Consider the following 17,104-nt stretch of genomic DNA (forward strand, 5'->3'; position numbering starts at 1 on the left):
AGAGCAACTACGTCTATGTTAAATGGAAACCAAAACTAGCAAGTTACAGTATTTAACAGGCGCAATTTATCCCGCTGCGTGTAACAGCTGCTGTTTCAGCCCTTTGCAGCTTTCAACGCCATCTCATTTCGGGTACAAGTGGCAAACCTGACAAGGCGCAATTTTGTTTTTCACACTGTGACGAGGTTCCCCTATATATCGAGGTGCCGTGTCTTTTTATACCCCGACACGCCACCTCGGTATATAGGGGAACCTCGGCACAGTGTGAAAAACAAAATTGCGCCTTGTCAGATTTGCTCGCTTGTACCAGTTCAAGTGGTCAGTTAGGGTCAGTGCCAGGTTGGTATTATTATTAAACCCTGCGCTGATGAAAACCCAACCTCCTTCCTACGTTCTTTCAGCTTTCAAAAGCTGCCAATCGATTGCGGTTTCAGAGTTGTTCACGGAGCGGCTTCAAACCGTAGGCCCCATCGCAAATAAAGGCCTTCGTGACAGAATCGCAGCGGAGAGCCTGTGACTTTCGTACAAACTCTGTTTTGGAGAAAAGTAGCAGAGAGGGAGTCTGAGAGGAGTGTTTTGTGAAGGCAGGGCCTATGGCTTCTACATGGGTTTTTTTTAAACAGGAAGTGTGGGCTTAGCCTATACTCACAAAAGAGAAGGGTGAGAGCACGAGCCCGAGTCGTCAAGGATACCCGAAAGAACAGGATGTTTCTTAAGAACGCCAGAAACACCGCTAGTTTCCTAACGGGCCTTTCAAAAAAAATGAAACAGTGATGGCGAACCGACGACAGACAAATGCTCAGTCACTGAACCTCCCCTGTCACTGGACAGGGGCAATGAATTAAATTTAAAGAAAAGTTAAAAAACAACACACGCGCAATTCCCTCCCACTCCAGAAAGAGGACTCGGGGTGAGCCGTTTCGAAACGGAAGACACGCAGGACTGATAGGTGGCTAGACGGGCAGCCTGACGGCCAAAATTCAAACCTCAAAATGAGAACTGGAGATGCTCTGAAAGGGGCTGTTAGGTGGCCACTGTGGAAAATGAGATTCTGCTGTTGTAGTGTGCTTGGACTGACATCCTCTGTCATGAGTTATATCAGTCCATGTCTCCCCCATTTCTTCTGCTCTCTAATTGTGCCCACTCTCGTGCATGAATGTATTTTTTTTGTATAGAACACACTTGTTTCAGAAGGTTGGGGCACTTTCGCAAACTGGCCCCTCCCTTGGGTTCGAGACAGACGTTCTCACTTGAACGCTCCCTCTTGCCTCTCTGAAACTACAAGACAGAAAGCCACTTCCTCTCTGGGTTGTAAGTGACTATGTAGCAAATATGAGAGCAGTGGGAAGGAAGAGGGTGACGGATGTGACACTCCCCCCCCCCAAGGAAGAAAAGTCAAGGATTTTAAAGAAGCTGGATGTGGGTTGAGATGACACGGTTTCAAAAGTGTGAAAAAGCAACAGGATCACGCCTGCACTGCATCTCCCGTGGTCAGCATTGCTGCCTCGCAGCGCTGGGGCCCTGGGTTCACAATTCCGGCCCTGGGGTGCTGTCTGTGTGGAGTTTGCACGTTCTCATGTTGGCATAGGCGCTCCAGTTTCCTCCCTAGCTTTTTGGGGGACCTAGACAAGACCTTGGACATTGGCTATGAACCTGGCCATATCACCCTGCAGCTCCCAGCTGGCAGCCCCACCAAAGCTCAACAGGTGTGATCCTGACCAGTACCTGGATGGAAGACTCCTGCGAAAGCTAAGGTTGCTGGTGGAAGAGGTGTTAGTGTGACCAGTAGGGGGTGCTCACACTAGGGTCCATGTGGGTCCTAATGCCCCAGTTTAGTGACAGGAACACAATACTGTATAAAGCCTCCTTCCTTCGTATGAGACGTAAAACTGAGGTCCCGACGCTCTGTGGTCATTAAAAATCCCAGGGTGTTTCTAGAAAAGAGTAGGGGTGTAACCCTGGCGTCCTGCCCAAGTTCCCCATTGGCCCTTACCAGTCATGGCCTCCTAATAATCCCCCTCTCTGAACTGGCTTCATCACTCTGCTCTCCTCCCCACTGAGAGCTGGTGTGGGGTGAGAGTACTGGAGCATCATCCAGGTGGGGCTGCACACTGGTGGTGGTGGAGGGGATCCCCATTACCTGTAAAGCGCTTTGAGTGGAGTGTCCAGAAAAGCGCTATGTAGGTGTAAGCAAATTAACTTATTGGAAAGGGGTCTCTCAAGATCACAATTACACAAGTATTATCAGCTCCCAACACAACCTTATTTTTACTACTTAGCACAGTAAAATGAATTATATAACTAGAAAACTTTTGCTAACCAGCTTTGAAGAACACAGAATAAATGACTTATAAGCCATTCAGCAAGGCTGAGCAAATGGGGAAACTTCTATAAAAACAGAACTTTCTATAAGTCAATTTGCCTAGATTTTCCGACCTCAGGTGTGTTCCCATCATCTTGAGCCTCAGAAGCTCCTCTCCGTTTCAGGAATCCCTGATGGAGAGATACGAGGATCCTGTGCAGACGCAGCTGAACAATCCAATACGATAGGCGAGTTCGTGGTCCAAAAGAAAAGGGTGTACCAGAAACCAGGAAGCGAACAATCCGAAGCAAGAGGCAAGGTCGTGGTCAAAAGGGGTAAAGCAGGTCGTAATCCAGGGAGAACACAGGAGGGAAACAGTCCGAGACGAGAGGCGAGGTCCAAAGTCGAAAAGGCAGAAGGGGAGTCCAGAATCCAGCATAAACGAGGTACAGGACAAACGCCAGGTAGAGCTCACAAGGAGAAGACTCAATACCGAGCAACGGGAAGCAGGTGAGGATGGTATAAATAGCGCGGCGTGTCGCACGGTAGAGCGTGTGCAGGTGTGTTAACTCGTGCGGCGGCGCTTCTTAATAATAACCCGCTGCTGGTGCTGATTAGATCGCTTAAGAGTTGGTCTCCGCTGGCTGGCGGTCGTGACACTCTGCTCCTGTCACTGTCACTGGGAGAGTGATTGCAATCCAAAGAGCTCCAGGTAGAGTTTACAATACTCCCATTTAATGAAATACCGGAGAAACCGCAAGGAAAACAACGTATTTTAATGCCGATTGCATCTGATCGCCGAACAGCCTTTTGTACATGTGCTTTCGAGCTTTTGTGTTTCTGGGCAGAGCCGAATTTTAGCCGGGGCGACCCACACGGCCTGTGTCCAAGTGAAGGAAACGTGATTCAGTTAACTTCTATTAAAACCCCTCAAGCAGTCTAGGTATCTAGCTTGAAAATGTCTACTGTTTGCTAGTCACATGGATCTGAAACCAAATTATTACATCAATTATGACATCATTTTGCATATTCCGCATTATTGCAGCGACGTGACTCAGCTACCTCTGTTTGTTGTGAAATCGCTTGTCCTGCTCTTGTTTTTCTGTGCATCAGACACGGTACCTACTCGATTAGGATCGGTCAGTCTTTGATCGGGCTTCCATTAGGATAATCCACAGCAGCCACAGAAAGTGGGAATGTTTTGTCCACGTTTGCACCTACCGATTAAGACTATCGTGCTGTTGCGGAGTGAAGGGGGCCGCTGATGGTCTCGGAGCTTAGTTTGCCTATGCCAGGGGCTGGTCCCACCTCCCCCAGTCGTAAGACCTCCTGCTAGGTCAACCAGCTGCTGGGAAAACCGGTGTGAGTGTGGGTCTGCGCCTGTGTTTGTGTCTGCCTTGTGATGGACTGGCGTCCCTCCCAGGGTGAGTCCTGCCTTCCACCTGCTGGAATAAACTCTGGATGCCCTGCAGCCCTGATCTGGATGAAGCAGCTGGTTAGAAAGCTGTCGGGTGGATGGGAGTTTCTCAGTCGCCGTATTCACAGATCACTGGAACGCGAGAAGACTGACAAACGAGTGCAGGCCCTGCAGCTCTCCTCTGCTTGATCGTTTGGTGGAAGTTGACTGATCGAAAGTCCTCCCAGCACCATCACAATCTGCACCATCTCACAATCCCTGCAGTACGCAGTCAAACAAGTGCCTCCGGTTTTCCATCCTCTATGCAAATCCTCTCGATTTGCATTTTGAACTCAGACCTTTCTCTCGCAACAGATCCTGAACATGTCCACTAGGGCTGACCTTATCAGCACTTGACGTGATTTTTCGGTGCAGTACTTGAGAACCTGAATGAAACTCCTTGTAGGCCTAAAGCGGAATATCTTTATGATTCAGACAAAGATACTCAATTACAGCCTGGAGATACTCAGAGCTGAGATTGTGAATGTCCCGACAATATCCCTAAAGTAAAGAGACTGCACTCATTTCTCTCACGACGTAAGTGAGCAGAGAAATGCTAATTTGTGTTAGTTTAGTTCTAATTTGAAAAATAAAGCTAAACTGCATCAAAAAATCATGCCTTGTATGAGTCAGTCGTATTATCACAGAGAAATAGATGTTTGGAGGAATGAAAGCTTGTTTTCCAGTTTCTCTGACTGTTTCTTCAAGAAATAAAGGAAAATCTTGGAAAGCAAAGAAAAACGCGAGTTATGTATATTGTATTATGGCCTTGTAATTTGCACTTTGCACTATCTGTGTCCTGTCTGTATTTGCCCCGTGGACCAGGAGGAACGATATTTCGTTCCACTGTGTACTTGTATATGACTGGGATGACCAATAACCGCGAACTTGAACTTCAAAAATGGCCGCAAGTCATTGCCCTAACTTCTGTGCAACGGCAGTTTAATTTTAATTACTGGCTGTGCCCGAATGGCAGGTGCCGTGAGCATTTCCTCTTTTGTTTGCCCGTAAAGAGAAGCTCTGCTCTTTGCAGAGTCTTCTGTGGAGGCCGTGGGCGTGCTAGGCAGGATGTCGTGCTGTAAAACCCGCAAAGAAGGGAGTGGCAGCATTCCGGTTCCCTGTGCGGCGGCGCCCCCTGTCCGTCGCCTCGGCCGCGGCAGGACCTGCGTGAAACGGGGGGTCGGAGTTGCCGCAGGTTTTTTCAGCGCCGCGATACCATAATTCAGCGCGGTCACCGAAAACAACCTTTCTGAAAAACGGAATGTGTCTGGGGAAAAAAAAGCGATACGTCGAGCTCCTAGCTCAGCAAGAACTGCCGTTTAAGGGACTCCAGGTTTCATTTCAACTGAGTCGTTTTATTTAGGGACTGAAACCTGTAGACACACAAACACTCTAGGACTAGGATTGGGGATCCTTCATCTTACGTGTTATTTATGGCTGTCTTTGCACCTTGAGTAGGCGATTTACGTGTTTAAGTATGAAGCTGTATTGGAGAAACCCAAAGAGCACCGAAAAAATAAAATCGCGCTGTTCATCTCCCTGGCTTGCAAGGGGACAGACAAAAAAAAAAGTGTAGTCACCCGGGCCATTACTGCAGTCTCCTTAACTGATGTTTCTATTGAAGAAAGTTGGAGCCGATTTACCTCTGTAAATGACCACCATCAACAGTCGAAGCTGACATTGCGCTGGCCAGCTGTTTGGAAAAGAACCCAACTGACCACAGTTAGATCAACACGACGCCCCCCCATCCCCACCACCACCGCAATAAGCAACGTGAGACACAACGACAGCACACACCCGCCTCCGAAATACTAGTCTGCAAAAACGTGTGAAAAACCGAACGTCCGAATCCAGTCCTGTGTTTGTTTCTCTTCTTTATTTTAAAATAACATCCATTTTTTTTTCAACGCACAACTTATAGTACAATATGTATAGGACCTGCTCGTAGAAATTAATTCTTCTGTAGAAAAAGAACAATCTATGTACAGAGACGAGCCAGGCAGGAATGTACAAAAAAATAAAAACCGAAAAAAAAGTTCCTCGTTCTTTTTACATCAGTATACTCGTCCCCGACCCATTCGGTATCTCAACAGCACTGTAAAACAAAGAGTAACGTGAGTTGCTGGGAACTTGAGACCGCTTGATCATTTGTCATAGTTTTGGAAGACTGCGCCACCTTGTGGAAGCCCAGGGCTTTGCAGTTGCCCTACGACAGACCATTACTACAACGGTGGAAGGCAAGATAAATAGGTTATTAAAGATAAACAGTAAACCGCCATTGCACAACCTGGTGATTAAACTTGGCACACGCCTGTTCTTCCGCCATATTAACTAGACAGGAAGCAATGAGCTCGGAAGTGAACCTTCGAATAGTTTAACATCTGAATGCTGCCATTGTCCGTACAACAATGCTGGGGAGACGTGCAGACACAAAACAAAAACCTTTATCTTTCTTACTTTGTTACTGAGACAAAAAACAACAGGTTACTATTTATAAAACACACGTCACCATAAACCACACATGAACAGCTCGGCTTAGACGGGAAGAATTAAATACTATATTTGTACAGGTATCGTTGGCTCCAAATAGTACTCTAGTGTTGTCAGATGTATTTGAATGCATGCTGTGAAAAGCTATGTTAGATGTTGGGGAAAGACGTTGCAGCTTAATATTCTTGAACACTGAACTGATCGCAAGCCGCGACTAACACAGAACATCGCTCACAATTCAACGGACTTGGTCCTGAACTGCGGCACTTAACCCCTCATTTTCTGCGATCACATGACTTGCTTCCGGTGTTTGATTGGCTACGTTTGTTCCGTCCCCTGGTGACATCATCAGGAGCCAAGCAGCGTGAAAGTTAAAATTGGTTTGACATCGGATTTCCTACTACTCCGATTCAAGTTACAATTCCTTAAAAACTGATGTCACATTTTCAGGTACTAAGACTCAATCTAGTTGTATATTTTATAATACATTTTGACGGATCTTTCAGTTTAACACTGGGAGTGTTGGAGTATCTGTGATCATTCTGTTATCTAATGTTAAAGCCACGTCTTTATAATGTCTTGCGTGGAAGTGAAAAGTGACCATCAGAAACACAATAAATACATTTCTAATCACCGAACACATTGCGTTGTTGGTGCCTGATGCAAACTATATGTTAAGGGCACACAAAATGTTCGCATCTAAGACTTCACAGCTTAATAATATATTTTAATCTGCAAAGAACCATTTTTTCCCCCTCAAAACTGCAAACGAGCTATTCAAGTCCAAACAGTAGATACATGATGCCGTATTTAAACATTAAGAGTCCTTTCTCTAATACGTTGCCAACAATAAACAGTGTTCTTTTACTGAGGAAAAAGTAGACGAACAGGCACTGGGCGGTGACTAGCATAACGACAGCGATATGACGAAAGTATCCGATCCAGGTCCAGGTTTGACCATGATAGGGCTTTCTTTAAAAAACAAAATGGGAATTGGGAATCCACTGAAATTCCTTAAGATGCAAAAAGCTAGTGATTAAGAAAAAAATCCTCTTCCAGCATTTGTTCAAGAACGGGATGCACACCAGTGTATGTGGGTTCCCTCCCAGATTCTGAAAGGAAGTACATTTCGGAACAAAGAGGCACTGGCTGGCTGAGACAACAGGGTGTACGGGTTCAAATCCACATCGTCCATTAGATCTTTCCCGATCCGCTTACTGGGGAAGGGACTCTCCTCGGTTGCTGTGCCGCCTTCGCTGTGCATCTCCTTTAGATGCCTCTCTCGATCCCAGAGAGGATGACAACCGTAATCCCCTCCTTTCCAGTGGCTGGGCTGAGAAGGGATACAGATCCCTGAGTCGGTGCTGCATCTTGATTTGGAGGAAAGGCCATGCCGAAGGAAAACTGGTCCTGGATATTTCCGCGCATTTACAGGAGGGAATGTGGTGGAAGATTTGATTTTTCACACCAAAGCACAGCCTCTCTGTGTTGCCTTGACAGTCATGCAAGGTCCTGGGGGAGGAGTGACAAGAGTTTTCTAGAAGGGGACTCCCCTTCAACAGGGTTAGACAAGAGCCTAGTGCCGTTTCAACAGGCAATACTGCAGTATGACACCTTATGTGGTAAGAAATTTCCCTTATTCTCTCCTTTTAGAAGTTCCTTGGATTGTCTCCATCGTTGTTCTGTCTTTTGTAGCACTTTATTGTCAGTTTCTCCCTCTCCCATATAGGTCATATTATTTACACAATATAAAAACCCTGCAGTTCCACCGTCGAGCCTCGTAGGGGGCGCTCCAGAAAGGACCGAGTTCCTTTCCTCCCGCTCCACCTTCACACCATCTGGCCCTTGGGGTGGATGAGAATGCCGTTGGAGTTGGGCTTGGGTTTCAACGTGCCATTGGTGATCTGGAAGTGGTTGGTCATGGCGTCGGAGAGCAGGGAGCTGGCCGTCTCACTGTCCTTGTCGAGCTCGCCCTCTTCGCTCATGTCGTCATACGGGAGGCCGTGGTCGGGGCTGCCCCCGCCCCGGGACAACAGGGTGCCGTTCAGGGGCTTCACCTGCTCGCAGCGCTCCACGGTGAGGAGGGAGGGGTGGAGAGGAGGGTGGAGCTGCGACTCCTGGGACAAAAAGAGAAGAGACTGAGATGGGCGGGAGAGACAGGGCTCGTAGACTCTCAGGGCAGGGGAGAGAGGGAGAATGACAGGAGGATAACGCACTGGGGGGTGAGAAGAGAGACCGCTCAGATTAAAGGGGCGCGTCCGTCCCAATTTCTCAGAACGGTTATTAAATCTCTGTAACAAAATAAATTAATAAATGGTATAGAACATTTTTTAAAATGTCAAATGCCGCACGGAATCGTGGACTTTTTGTGAAAGCACTGTAAGTCTCCCTGTTGTCACAAACCCATGATCTCGCCACGGGCGAGAGTGAGAATTCACGCAAGATGTGATGCGGCCCTTCCTGCTCACTAGTCACTGTAACACCTCACTGATTAAAGCGATATTTCTGCTGGATTAAAAGAGATGGATTCACAAGCCTGCTTGTTTACAATGTCATAAGGCCTCATCACCTCACTGGACGTTTTGTTCCCTCGTTCTGAATCACAGAAGCTGGCGCTTCGCAGACCTGGAAATTTCCTTTATTTTGTGGCAGAAATTGGAGGTTTGAGCAATTTACTTTTATTGTGACCTGCACTCATCAATGCAGATTCTCTCTAACCCCGAAATATTAAAATAGTGCTGCAGCTCCCCTTTAAGGAAAGAGTCACGTACACTCAATCCAATAGACACTTCCTGACATGACTATGATATTGTAACCAATGGCTAACTGTCTCAGAGGATGTAATATCTGTAGTCGACCTACACTGACTACATCAAAGAGCCCATCAGGCAAGAGCCTATCCTGTTTTCTGTGCTGTTGAGCAGACTAGAGAGCTTAACATGATATCAGTCCATTGCAGGAGATACTCCCAACATTGCTGGTCCCCACTCATGCAGCTGAGTAAATTGGAGCAACTGGGCTACAGCACCTCACTCAAGGTACAACAGCGGTGTCTGCAACAGGGACTCGAACCCACCACCTACCCATTACAGAGACTTAACCGCTTGGCTAGACTGCCCCAGAAATTGTTTCATAGATGGGGAAAAAATTAATCAAGCATCAACAGATTTGATAGTCTACAAAGCCAGAGAAAGGCATCGCTCACAGCTAATTAAAATGCCAAAACGTATTCTGTGGGCTCAAAAGGGCCAGAAAACATCTGAAGTACTTTTTTTTTTTGCTTATCTCAAAAGCATGTTGCTTACCTCAAAAGCACATAACACACGCTAAAGATTCTATTGATTATTTTAAGACGGCAACACTTTTGAGGCAAAGGCCGTTTCTATTTTTTTTTAAAAGGGAAACGGTCTATTTTTTCTTTCGGAAGCTTAATCATTATGAGATTGGTCATTCTTTGTTGATCGTGTTTTAGCGGTATTGTATTGAATTTGTTTTAACTTTTGCCCTGCTCTGCTGGTTTGGGAATCCGAGTCTGTGGGGAATTAACTTGTGAATGAAACTTTGTCAGGAAGTCATCGATGCTGATCTTTCGGCATTGACCCACATCTCTCAGTTATGAGACTGGCGTTAGGCATGTTGCATACAAGAGATCCCTTCACAACTCTTGTATAATGGATTCCAGTTACTCCCCTCAGAATACAGATACAGGTTTCCCGATTTAAAACTTTGAGTTCTCATCTATATCTGTGGCCATAACCTTGCTTAACAGATGATTATTTTGCACATTTACTGTATATGTGTATTGATTGTTTGTGTGCTTTCTTTATATTGTCTGCTGCTGCAAAAGGAAAGCCCCTTGGGGATAATAAATACTCTCTCTCACACAAGGTGATCAGGCAATTTATCCTCTAGTGGCTAGGAAAGGAATTGCAACAACACATTGAAAACCAGATTAGTATTGACTGAATTTACTGTTTTGCGTAGAGGCTATGTAAAGCAATATGCAGGTCTATATGCTAAGGTTGCTGCTGGAAGAGGTGTTAGTGGGGCCAGTAGGGTTCGCTCACTCTGCAGTCTGTGTGAGTCCTAATGCCCCAGTATAGTGATGGGGGACACGATGCTGTAAAAAAGGAGAAGTCCCACAAATGAGACATAAAACTAAGTTCCTGACTCTCTGTGGTCATTAAAATTCAGGGCGTTTTCTTGAAACGAGTAGGGGTTTTACTGCAGTGTCCTGGCTGAATTTCCCCCTGGCCTTTAACAATTTTGGCCTCCTAATAATCCCCTGTACTGGCTTCATCACTCTGTTCTCCTCTGTTCACCTCCCCACTGAAAGCTGGTGTGTGGTGAGAGTACTGGAGCATCACCCAGGTAGGTGCTACACATTGGTGGTGATAGTGGGATTCCCCATTACCTGTAAAGCACTTTGAGTGGAGTGGAGTGATCAGAAAAGTCCTATATAAGTGTAATAAATTATTATTATTATTTGCAATAAATACATAGAAGCAGTGTTTTAATTTAACCACACGCCACACCCAATAACAGGTCGTTCTGTTGACCCTCCTAGACCCCCACTTGCCAGCTGTTTTCTCACCAGAGACCTGTTGCTGTTCCTCACGAAGGACTCTACCCTGAGCCGGGAGTTCAGGCTGTTCTCCTCCAGCTCCCTGTCGCCATCTCTATCCTCCTCGGGGTCACCCCGTCCCCGTTCACTGCGCCTGAAAGGGCTGGAGTGGCCGCGGCTAAAATAGTCCGCGCTGCCTCGTCCCGCGGACACGGTGGAGCGGCTGTCCCGGGACCTGGGGGGGTGATCCTGGAAAGGGCAGGGAGATTTGTGTCTTTCTACTTCTGCTCGGAATTGGGAAAACAAAAGCCTTCAGCCTGGGTCGCAGAAACGGCAGGCCAGGAAAGTTACAACGAGCATGCACTGTTTGGCCCAAATGTTGATAAAGATAGTCCAAGATGGTAGCTGTGTCAGCATGTGCAGGCTGCAAAGGAACAAGTAAAGGTTTATTCCATGCTGAAAAGGGAAGAAAAGAAACACAATGTTTCGGCTGTGGAGCCTTCTTCAGGCGTGGAAGGCTCCACAGCCGAAACATTGTGTTTCTTTTCTTTTCTTTACAGCGTGGAATAAACATTTACTTGTTCCTTTAATGATAAAGATGATTTTTGTGTGTGTGTGTGTGGGTGGGGGGGTGGTATGGTTTAAATTATCCCTTGATTTCTGAATTTACAAACCTTTACACATTTTTGCAATAATAAAGCGTGCATTGTCACACTCCTTTTAAGAGATTTATGCTACAACAAAGGCTTGTGCTTGGTAGCCAAAAGGAAACGAGTAGAGGAGTAGAGGCGTTTAGTGCCATATGTACAGTACGTGTACAGTGGAATTCTTATTTCCTCCAATCTCTCAGGACATACACAGTACAATGGACAATGCCACACAATGTAGACAGCACATTACAACATAAGAAATGATAGAACCATAATGGTAAGGACGTTGCGGAGAACAATAAATATGTAGTACTAAAAAAATGTGCAAAAAGTGCAATTCTGAGGCATTACATGTAGCTGTTTGTGATTCAGACAGCTGTAGGTTGGAAGGTGTTTTTAAGCCCAGTGATCTGGGCTTTGGGGGTGCAGAACTGCTTGCCAGAGAGCAGGGGGGAGAACAGTTTGAGGCCTAGATGACTGAATGGAAAACAACATCCTCATAGCTGGAATTCCTTCTATAGCCACCTGTATCAGATTTTTCAGTGTATTTTTTTTTTGTGTAAAACGGTCCTATTTATGCTGTATTTAATTTTTTTGTCATTAGGGGGCAGTAAACAATGATAACATTTCAAGGCAAATTAGTGAGGAAAATAGGCATCAGAGCTACAGTATGTGTTACTGACTTCCGGCTATCTGGATGTTCAGTGTAAAATGTTTGGAATTGTTTCTTTCCTTTTTTTTTACCTTTTCTATAACCTTAAACCTTTTAACGATCCTATATGAGGTGTGTGGAGGAGAAAGCAAAGGAACTCAACCTGGAGATCAAGGTCTTTTCCAAAGAAACCAGTGGTAGGTTGGGCTTGTGCAAAGGTCATTTGCCTTAGCAGCTGTAAAAGCTTTAAGCAGGAGTCATGCAGATTACGGCAGATTGTCAGTGTCACGTTGTCAATGATAAGCAAGGACCAACTGACTATGGAGTCAGGTGGAGAATTGTCCCTTATTTCACTTGAGACAGACATAAGCCCGCAGGACTCTGACGAGCAGAGAGATGAGACAGTAGTGCAAGTCAAGGCATGCCGTGATCCCAGCACATCACAGCACATCACACCTATTTAACACGTGTCCAATCACCCTTGGAACTCCCCACTGCTTCTGTCCAAACGCGGATTTGGACCAGTAATCTCGGAGAGGCGACGCCGAGTCATCCGATCGTTACCGGCCGAGCTAAGTGGGACCTTGATTAAAACACTCGCGTCTCTTTTCCCTTTCTCGCACGGTCACCCGGACTCAGACCTTACCACGGCCTCTCCCGTTGAAGACAGCGTGTAGTTGCCCTCGCCGGGAATCTCCACAGGCCACCCTCCTCTTTTCGAGCCGCGGTCCTGAAACACAAGCAGCAGAACTTTCAGTGCCGGCTGGAGGACGGACACACAGCTCGTACTGATGATGTCCGGCCAACGCGGGCTCGTCGAAACACAGAGGACTGTCCTTCCCTAACCCAAACCTCGCTATACCATCCAGGTCTGACAGTGCCCCGCCAATTAAGAGTCAGGCCCTGGGTGTGTAAGACAACCCTCCAACCAATGCATCTATTTTCTGTCCACTTTGTCCAATACAGGGTCACTGGGGATGCTGGAGCCTATCCCAGCAAGCACTAGGCCTGAGGCAGTATACACCCTGGGCAGGACGCCACTCCATTGCAAACACACACCAGGACCAGTTTTCCCAGAAGCCAATTCACCTACCTGTATGTCTTTGGACTGTGAAAGACCACTAGAGCACCCAGAAGAAACCCACACAAACAAGGGGAGAACATGCAAACTCCACACAGATAGAACCCCAGGAATTGAACCCAGAGCCCCAGCACTGTGAGGCAGCAATGCTAAACACTGCACCACCATGCTGCCTGTGTGTAAGATATCTAAAGCACTAATTTCTTGATGTACTAAAATTAGGCTCTGTCTGCCTTGACAAAGACATTAATTACACAACACCCAAAAATGTATCACTTATTATCATAAGAAAGGTCACAAACAATCATAGGCCATTCTGTCTGTCTAGTTCCTTTTCATAGCTAATTGATCTGAAGATTTCACTCAGGTGCTTCCTTTCAGAGGCCTGGGTATTGACTTCATCAACTCAGCTTGTTCCATTCTCCCACAACTCTTTGGGTAAAAGTACCATCTGATCTTAGTTTCAAATGCACTTCCATATAGTTTCCAGGTGTGTCCACTCATTCATGTTTCATTGATCTTTCTGAAAAGTACATCGTGTTGTCCTTGGTGGACTTCAATGAACACTTTGAATATCATTCACTTTCCTAAGATCCGGAACAGGGGATAACAGCTTTTTTCATTTGTTCGTTTGTTTTATAGTGTACCACAATTTTCCTGCAGTGTGAAGGAGAAATTCAATGATCTTTACATATGCCATGTCAATATCCACCAAGAAAGGCAAAGCTCTAAGAATCAAGAAAATCTTCTCTCACTCACAAGTACAACCACCCATAGCAACAGACTAAACTGACAAGTGAACTGAAAAAATACCCAGAACTATGCAATTCTGAAAATGTATACTGCGGAGACAGTACACAACAACAACATCCCAGGTATGTTTCTTGAAGGTTTTGACACTTCTAATTTACTGCTTTATTTATGTTTATATCTGCACAAACTATTTCAACAGCTAAAATCCATTTTCCCACTTCTGACATGCATAACCTTTGGTTTGATACTGCTGCCACATCGGGCAGAGCAGTGGCTCTGTGGCTAAGGATTTGTGCCTGTGGCTGGAAGGTTGCCAGTTCAAATCCCGCAGCCAGCAGAGGAATCCTACTCTGTTGGGCCCCTGAGGTCCTTAACCCCAACTGCTCCAGGGGTGCTGTACAATGATTGACTGAGCTTCTCTCCCTGTCTGTGTGTCTGTGTCTCATGGAGAGCAAGCTGGGGTATGTGAAAAGACTAATTCCTACTGCAAGAAATTGTATAGGGCTAATAAAGTGATGTGATGTTATGAACACAAAAACTACACTTAATATCTGTGTTGCACTATGCAGTAGCCTGTACCTCACTGTGTGGATTAAGGAGACAATTAAGGGCAATAATACATCTGCCACCAAACTAGTCATTTCTGACATGCTGTTCTCAATCTTGGATCCTTTCATTACAGTTTAATTAATTACTGAGGCCGAAATCTTTGATTGATCAGTTTGCTTGATCAGATGTTGTCTTATGATAGGGCGGCAGTTGCAGCTCATCTGCCACCAGAGGTCACTCTAGGGCCTGTATTCTTGTAAATAGCCACACAGCAGGAAATAGGTGTATGATTAGATTAGTGGTGAGGGCTGTTCCTGCACATTCTCACATGAGAGTAATTAGGCTTTGTGTTTGGAATATAAGAGAGTATATTGGGGAGGTATTAGTGGTTTCAGAGAAATTTTGAGTGTGGTTTTGTTTGGTACATCCTAAAAAGGGCATACAGGTAAATCTTCCTGTACTTCACTTTGGTGGTCATTAAGAGTTCTTATGCATGCAGGTTCTTAGTACTGCTTTAGTCAGGGATAGGGTGTGTTACAATCTTTTCAAACGTTTTTTTCCCAGTTTTTAATTTCAGAATGATTGACTTATCTGGCTCTCTGCAGGGGTTTATTTCATAACCCAAGCAGAAATGCAAGAGGCTCTGTATTTTTTCCATTTTCTTGGATTCAAAACAAGATATCAACCTCCTAGAGTTTGGAAGAGTGAATCATTTTTATACATTTTTGTCATGAGCTCTGTCAGTCTTCATTTTTGCCGGGACACGGGTGAACAGTGTCCTCTAAAATTTGGTCTTTTCAACATCTTTAAGTTTGACGATCTGTGTTTGAAAACAAAATCTCTCGGAGGAAGTGAATGAAACAATGACTAAGGGCACTGTCTTAGTGGGATTGCAAAAAAAGAAGAAACTGTGCTTGGCTTGTTCATACAGGAACAAGGGATTGAGTGTAAATTCTACACCTCTAACAAACCTAGAAAGAAATTTGTTTGATATCTTTTTCGATGCTTTCTCTCATCTCTTAAAAGCTCCTTACAAAATATTTTTAACAAAACGACTTCCTGTGAGCAATTCTATGTATTGCATACCTGACGGGTATATAGGTTCCACTTAGATATTCGGTGTTGTAATGTAAGGCAGGTAGGCAGTATTATGTGCTATTAAAGTAATAAACCTAATCCTACATTGAAGGCTCCTTAAATTCTTAGCCCTGCTAATCCTGACAGTGATGTCAAACTGCGTTTTGGACCTGTTATTAAATGAATCACATTTGGCTCCAAGTTCATGACATAATTTCCTTACTATTCAAATCAAATTATAAAGTAATCTAGAGATTACTGTCTTTTTAGGTACGCTGCATGGAGGTCTGCTCTATCCATTGAAAAATGCTCAGTCTTCAGATCAACACCTGTAAAGTTTGATTAAATAAGATAAGATCACTTTATTGGCCCTATACAATTTCTTGCATTAGGAATTTGTCTTTTCGCATACCCCAGCTTGCTCTCCATGAGACGCACAGACAGGTAGAGAAGCTGGGGGTCAGAGCACAGGGTCAGCCATTTATACAGCGCCCCTGGAGCAGATGGGGTTAAGGGCCTTGCTCAGTGGCCCAATGGAGTAGGATTCCTTTGCCGGCCATGGGATTCGAATCGGTAACCTTCCAGCCACAGATGCAATTGAAAGAGATCAGCCCTGCACACTGGTGGTGGTGGAGGGTAGTCCCCATTACCTGGAAAGCATTTTGAGTGGAGTGTCCAGAAATATGCTGCATAAGTGTTCAGGAATTATTATTATTATGATGATGATGATGCTGCGCTCACAAATAAAGGGTGCTGCTCACAAAACGATGTCAGAAATGGACAAATATTTCAGAACCAAAGAATACAATGATAAATGACAAAGCTACTTTGAAGATTTGAAAATTAGAATGTCTGCAATAAAACGGCCCTTCTAGTTTATTAGTTTTAGTAGCGGATCTCATTCAGCTGTTTAAGAACATAGGGAAATTTTCTAAATAAGGATTCAGTCATTCAACCCTTCCAGCTGGTTTGGATTGTTGTGATTGTTTTGAGGATCTCCTTCAGTGGGTTAAGAACAAAAGAAATCTTGTGAAACCTTTCAGCTGTTGTAGCTCGTTAGTTTTTTTTACTAGCTTAGGAGCTCATCCAGTTGCAAAACAAAAGAAGGCCATTTACTGTACTGTATAAAGGTGCCATCCTTCAGATGAGCGTTAAATCGAGGTCCTGACTCTCTGTGGTCATTAAAAATCCCAGGGTGTTTCTCGAAAAGAGTAGGGGTGTTACCCATGTTGTCCTGGCCAAATTCCCCCTGGTCTTTACCAATCATGGCCTCCTAATAATCCCCCTCTCTGAACTGGCTTCATCACTCTGCTCTCCTCCCCACTGAGAGCTGGTGTGTGGGGAGAGTACTGGAGCATCATCCAGGTGGGGCTGCACACTGGTGGTGGTGGAGGGGATCCTCATTACCTGTAAACCGCCTTGAGTGGAGTGTCCAGAAAAGTGCTGTATAAGTGTTCAGGAATTATCATTTTGCTGTGCTCTCCACACACTGCTTTTTCCTCTCTCGGTCCAGTGACCGTTAGCTGCAGA

The 17,104-nt window shown here is 45.2% G+C and overlaps 1 protein-coding gene across 4 annotated transcripts in view; it reads right to left on the reverse strand.

The window, feature by feature from the left end:
• Positions 1 to 5,614: 5,614 nt before the first annotated feature.
• LOC148833702 (nectin-4-like) overlaps positions 5,615 to 17,104 on the reverse strand; it is a 71,447-nt gene continuing 59,957 nt past the window's right edge. Inside the window, exons 10-12 of one of the 4 annotated variants that reach the window (XM_088917288.1) lie at positions 12,761 to 12,844; positions 10,843 to 11,061; positions 5,615 to 8,365 (exon numbers count right to left, since the gene is read on the reverse strand). In XM_088917288.1, coding sequence (XP_088773414.1) covers positions 8,078 to 8,365; positions 10,843 to 11,061; positions 12,761 to 12,844 — 591 coding nt within the window. In that variant the 3' untranslated portion in view covers positions 5,615 to 8,077. The remainder of the gene's footprint in view (positions 8,366 to 10,842; positions 11,062 to 12,760; positions 12,845 to 17,104) is intronic. The other 3 variants (XM_088917289.1, XM_088917290.1, XM_088917291.1) reach the window with 3 other exon arrangements.

The sequence above is a fragment of the Atractosteus spatula genome, chromosome 5, assembly GCF_055471065.1.
Source record: "Atractosteus spatula isolate fAtrSpa1 chromosome 5, fAtrSpa1.hap1, whole genome shotgun sequence".
In the NCBI taxonomy this organism is placed as follows: Eukaryota; Metazoa; Chordata; class Actinopteri; order Semionotiformes; family Lepisosteidae; genus Atractosteus; species Atractosteus spatula.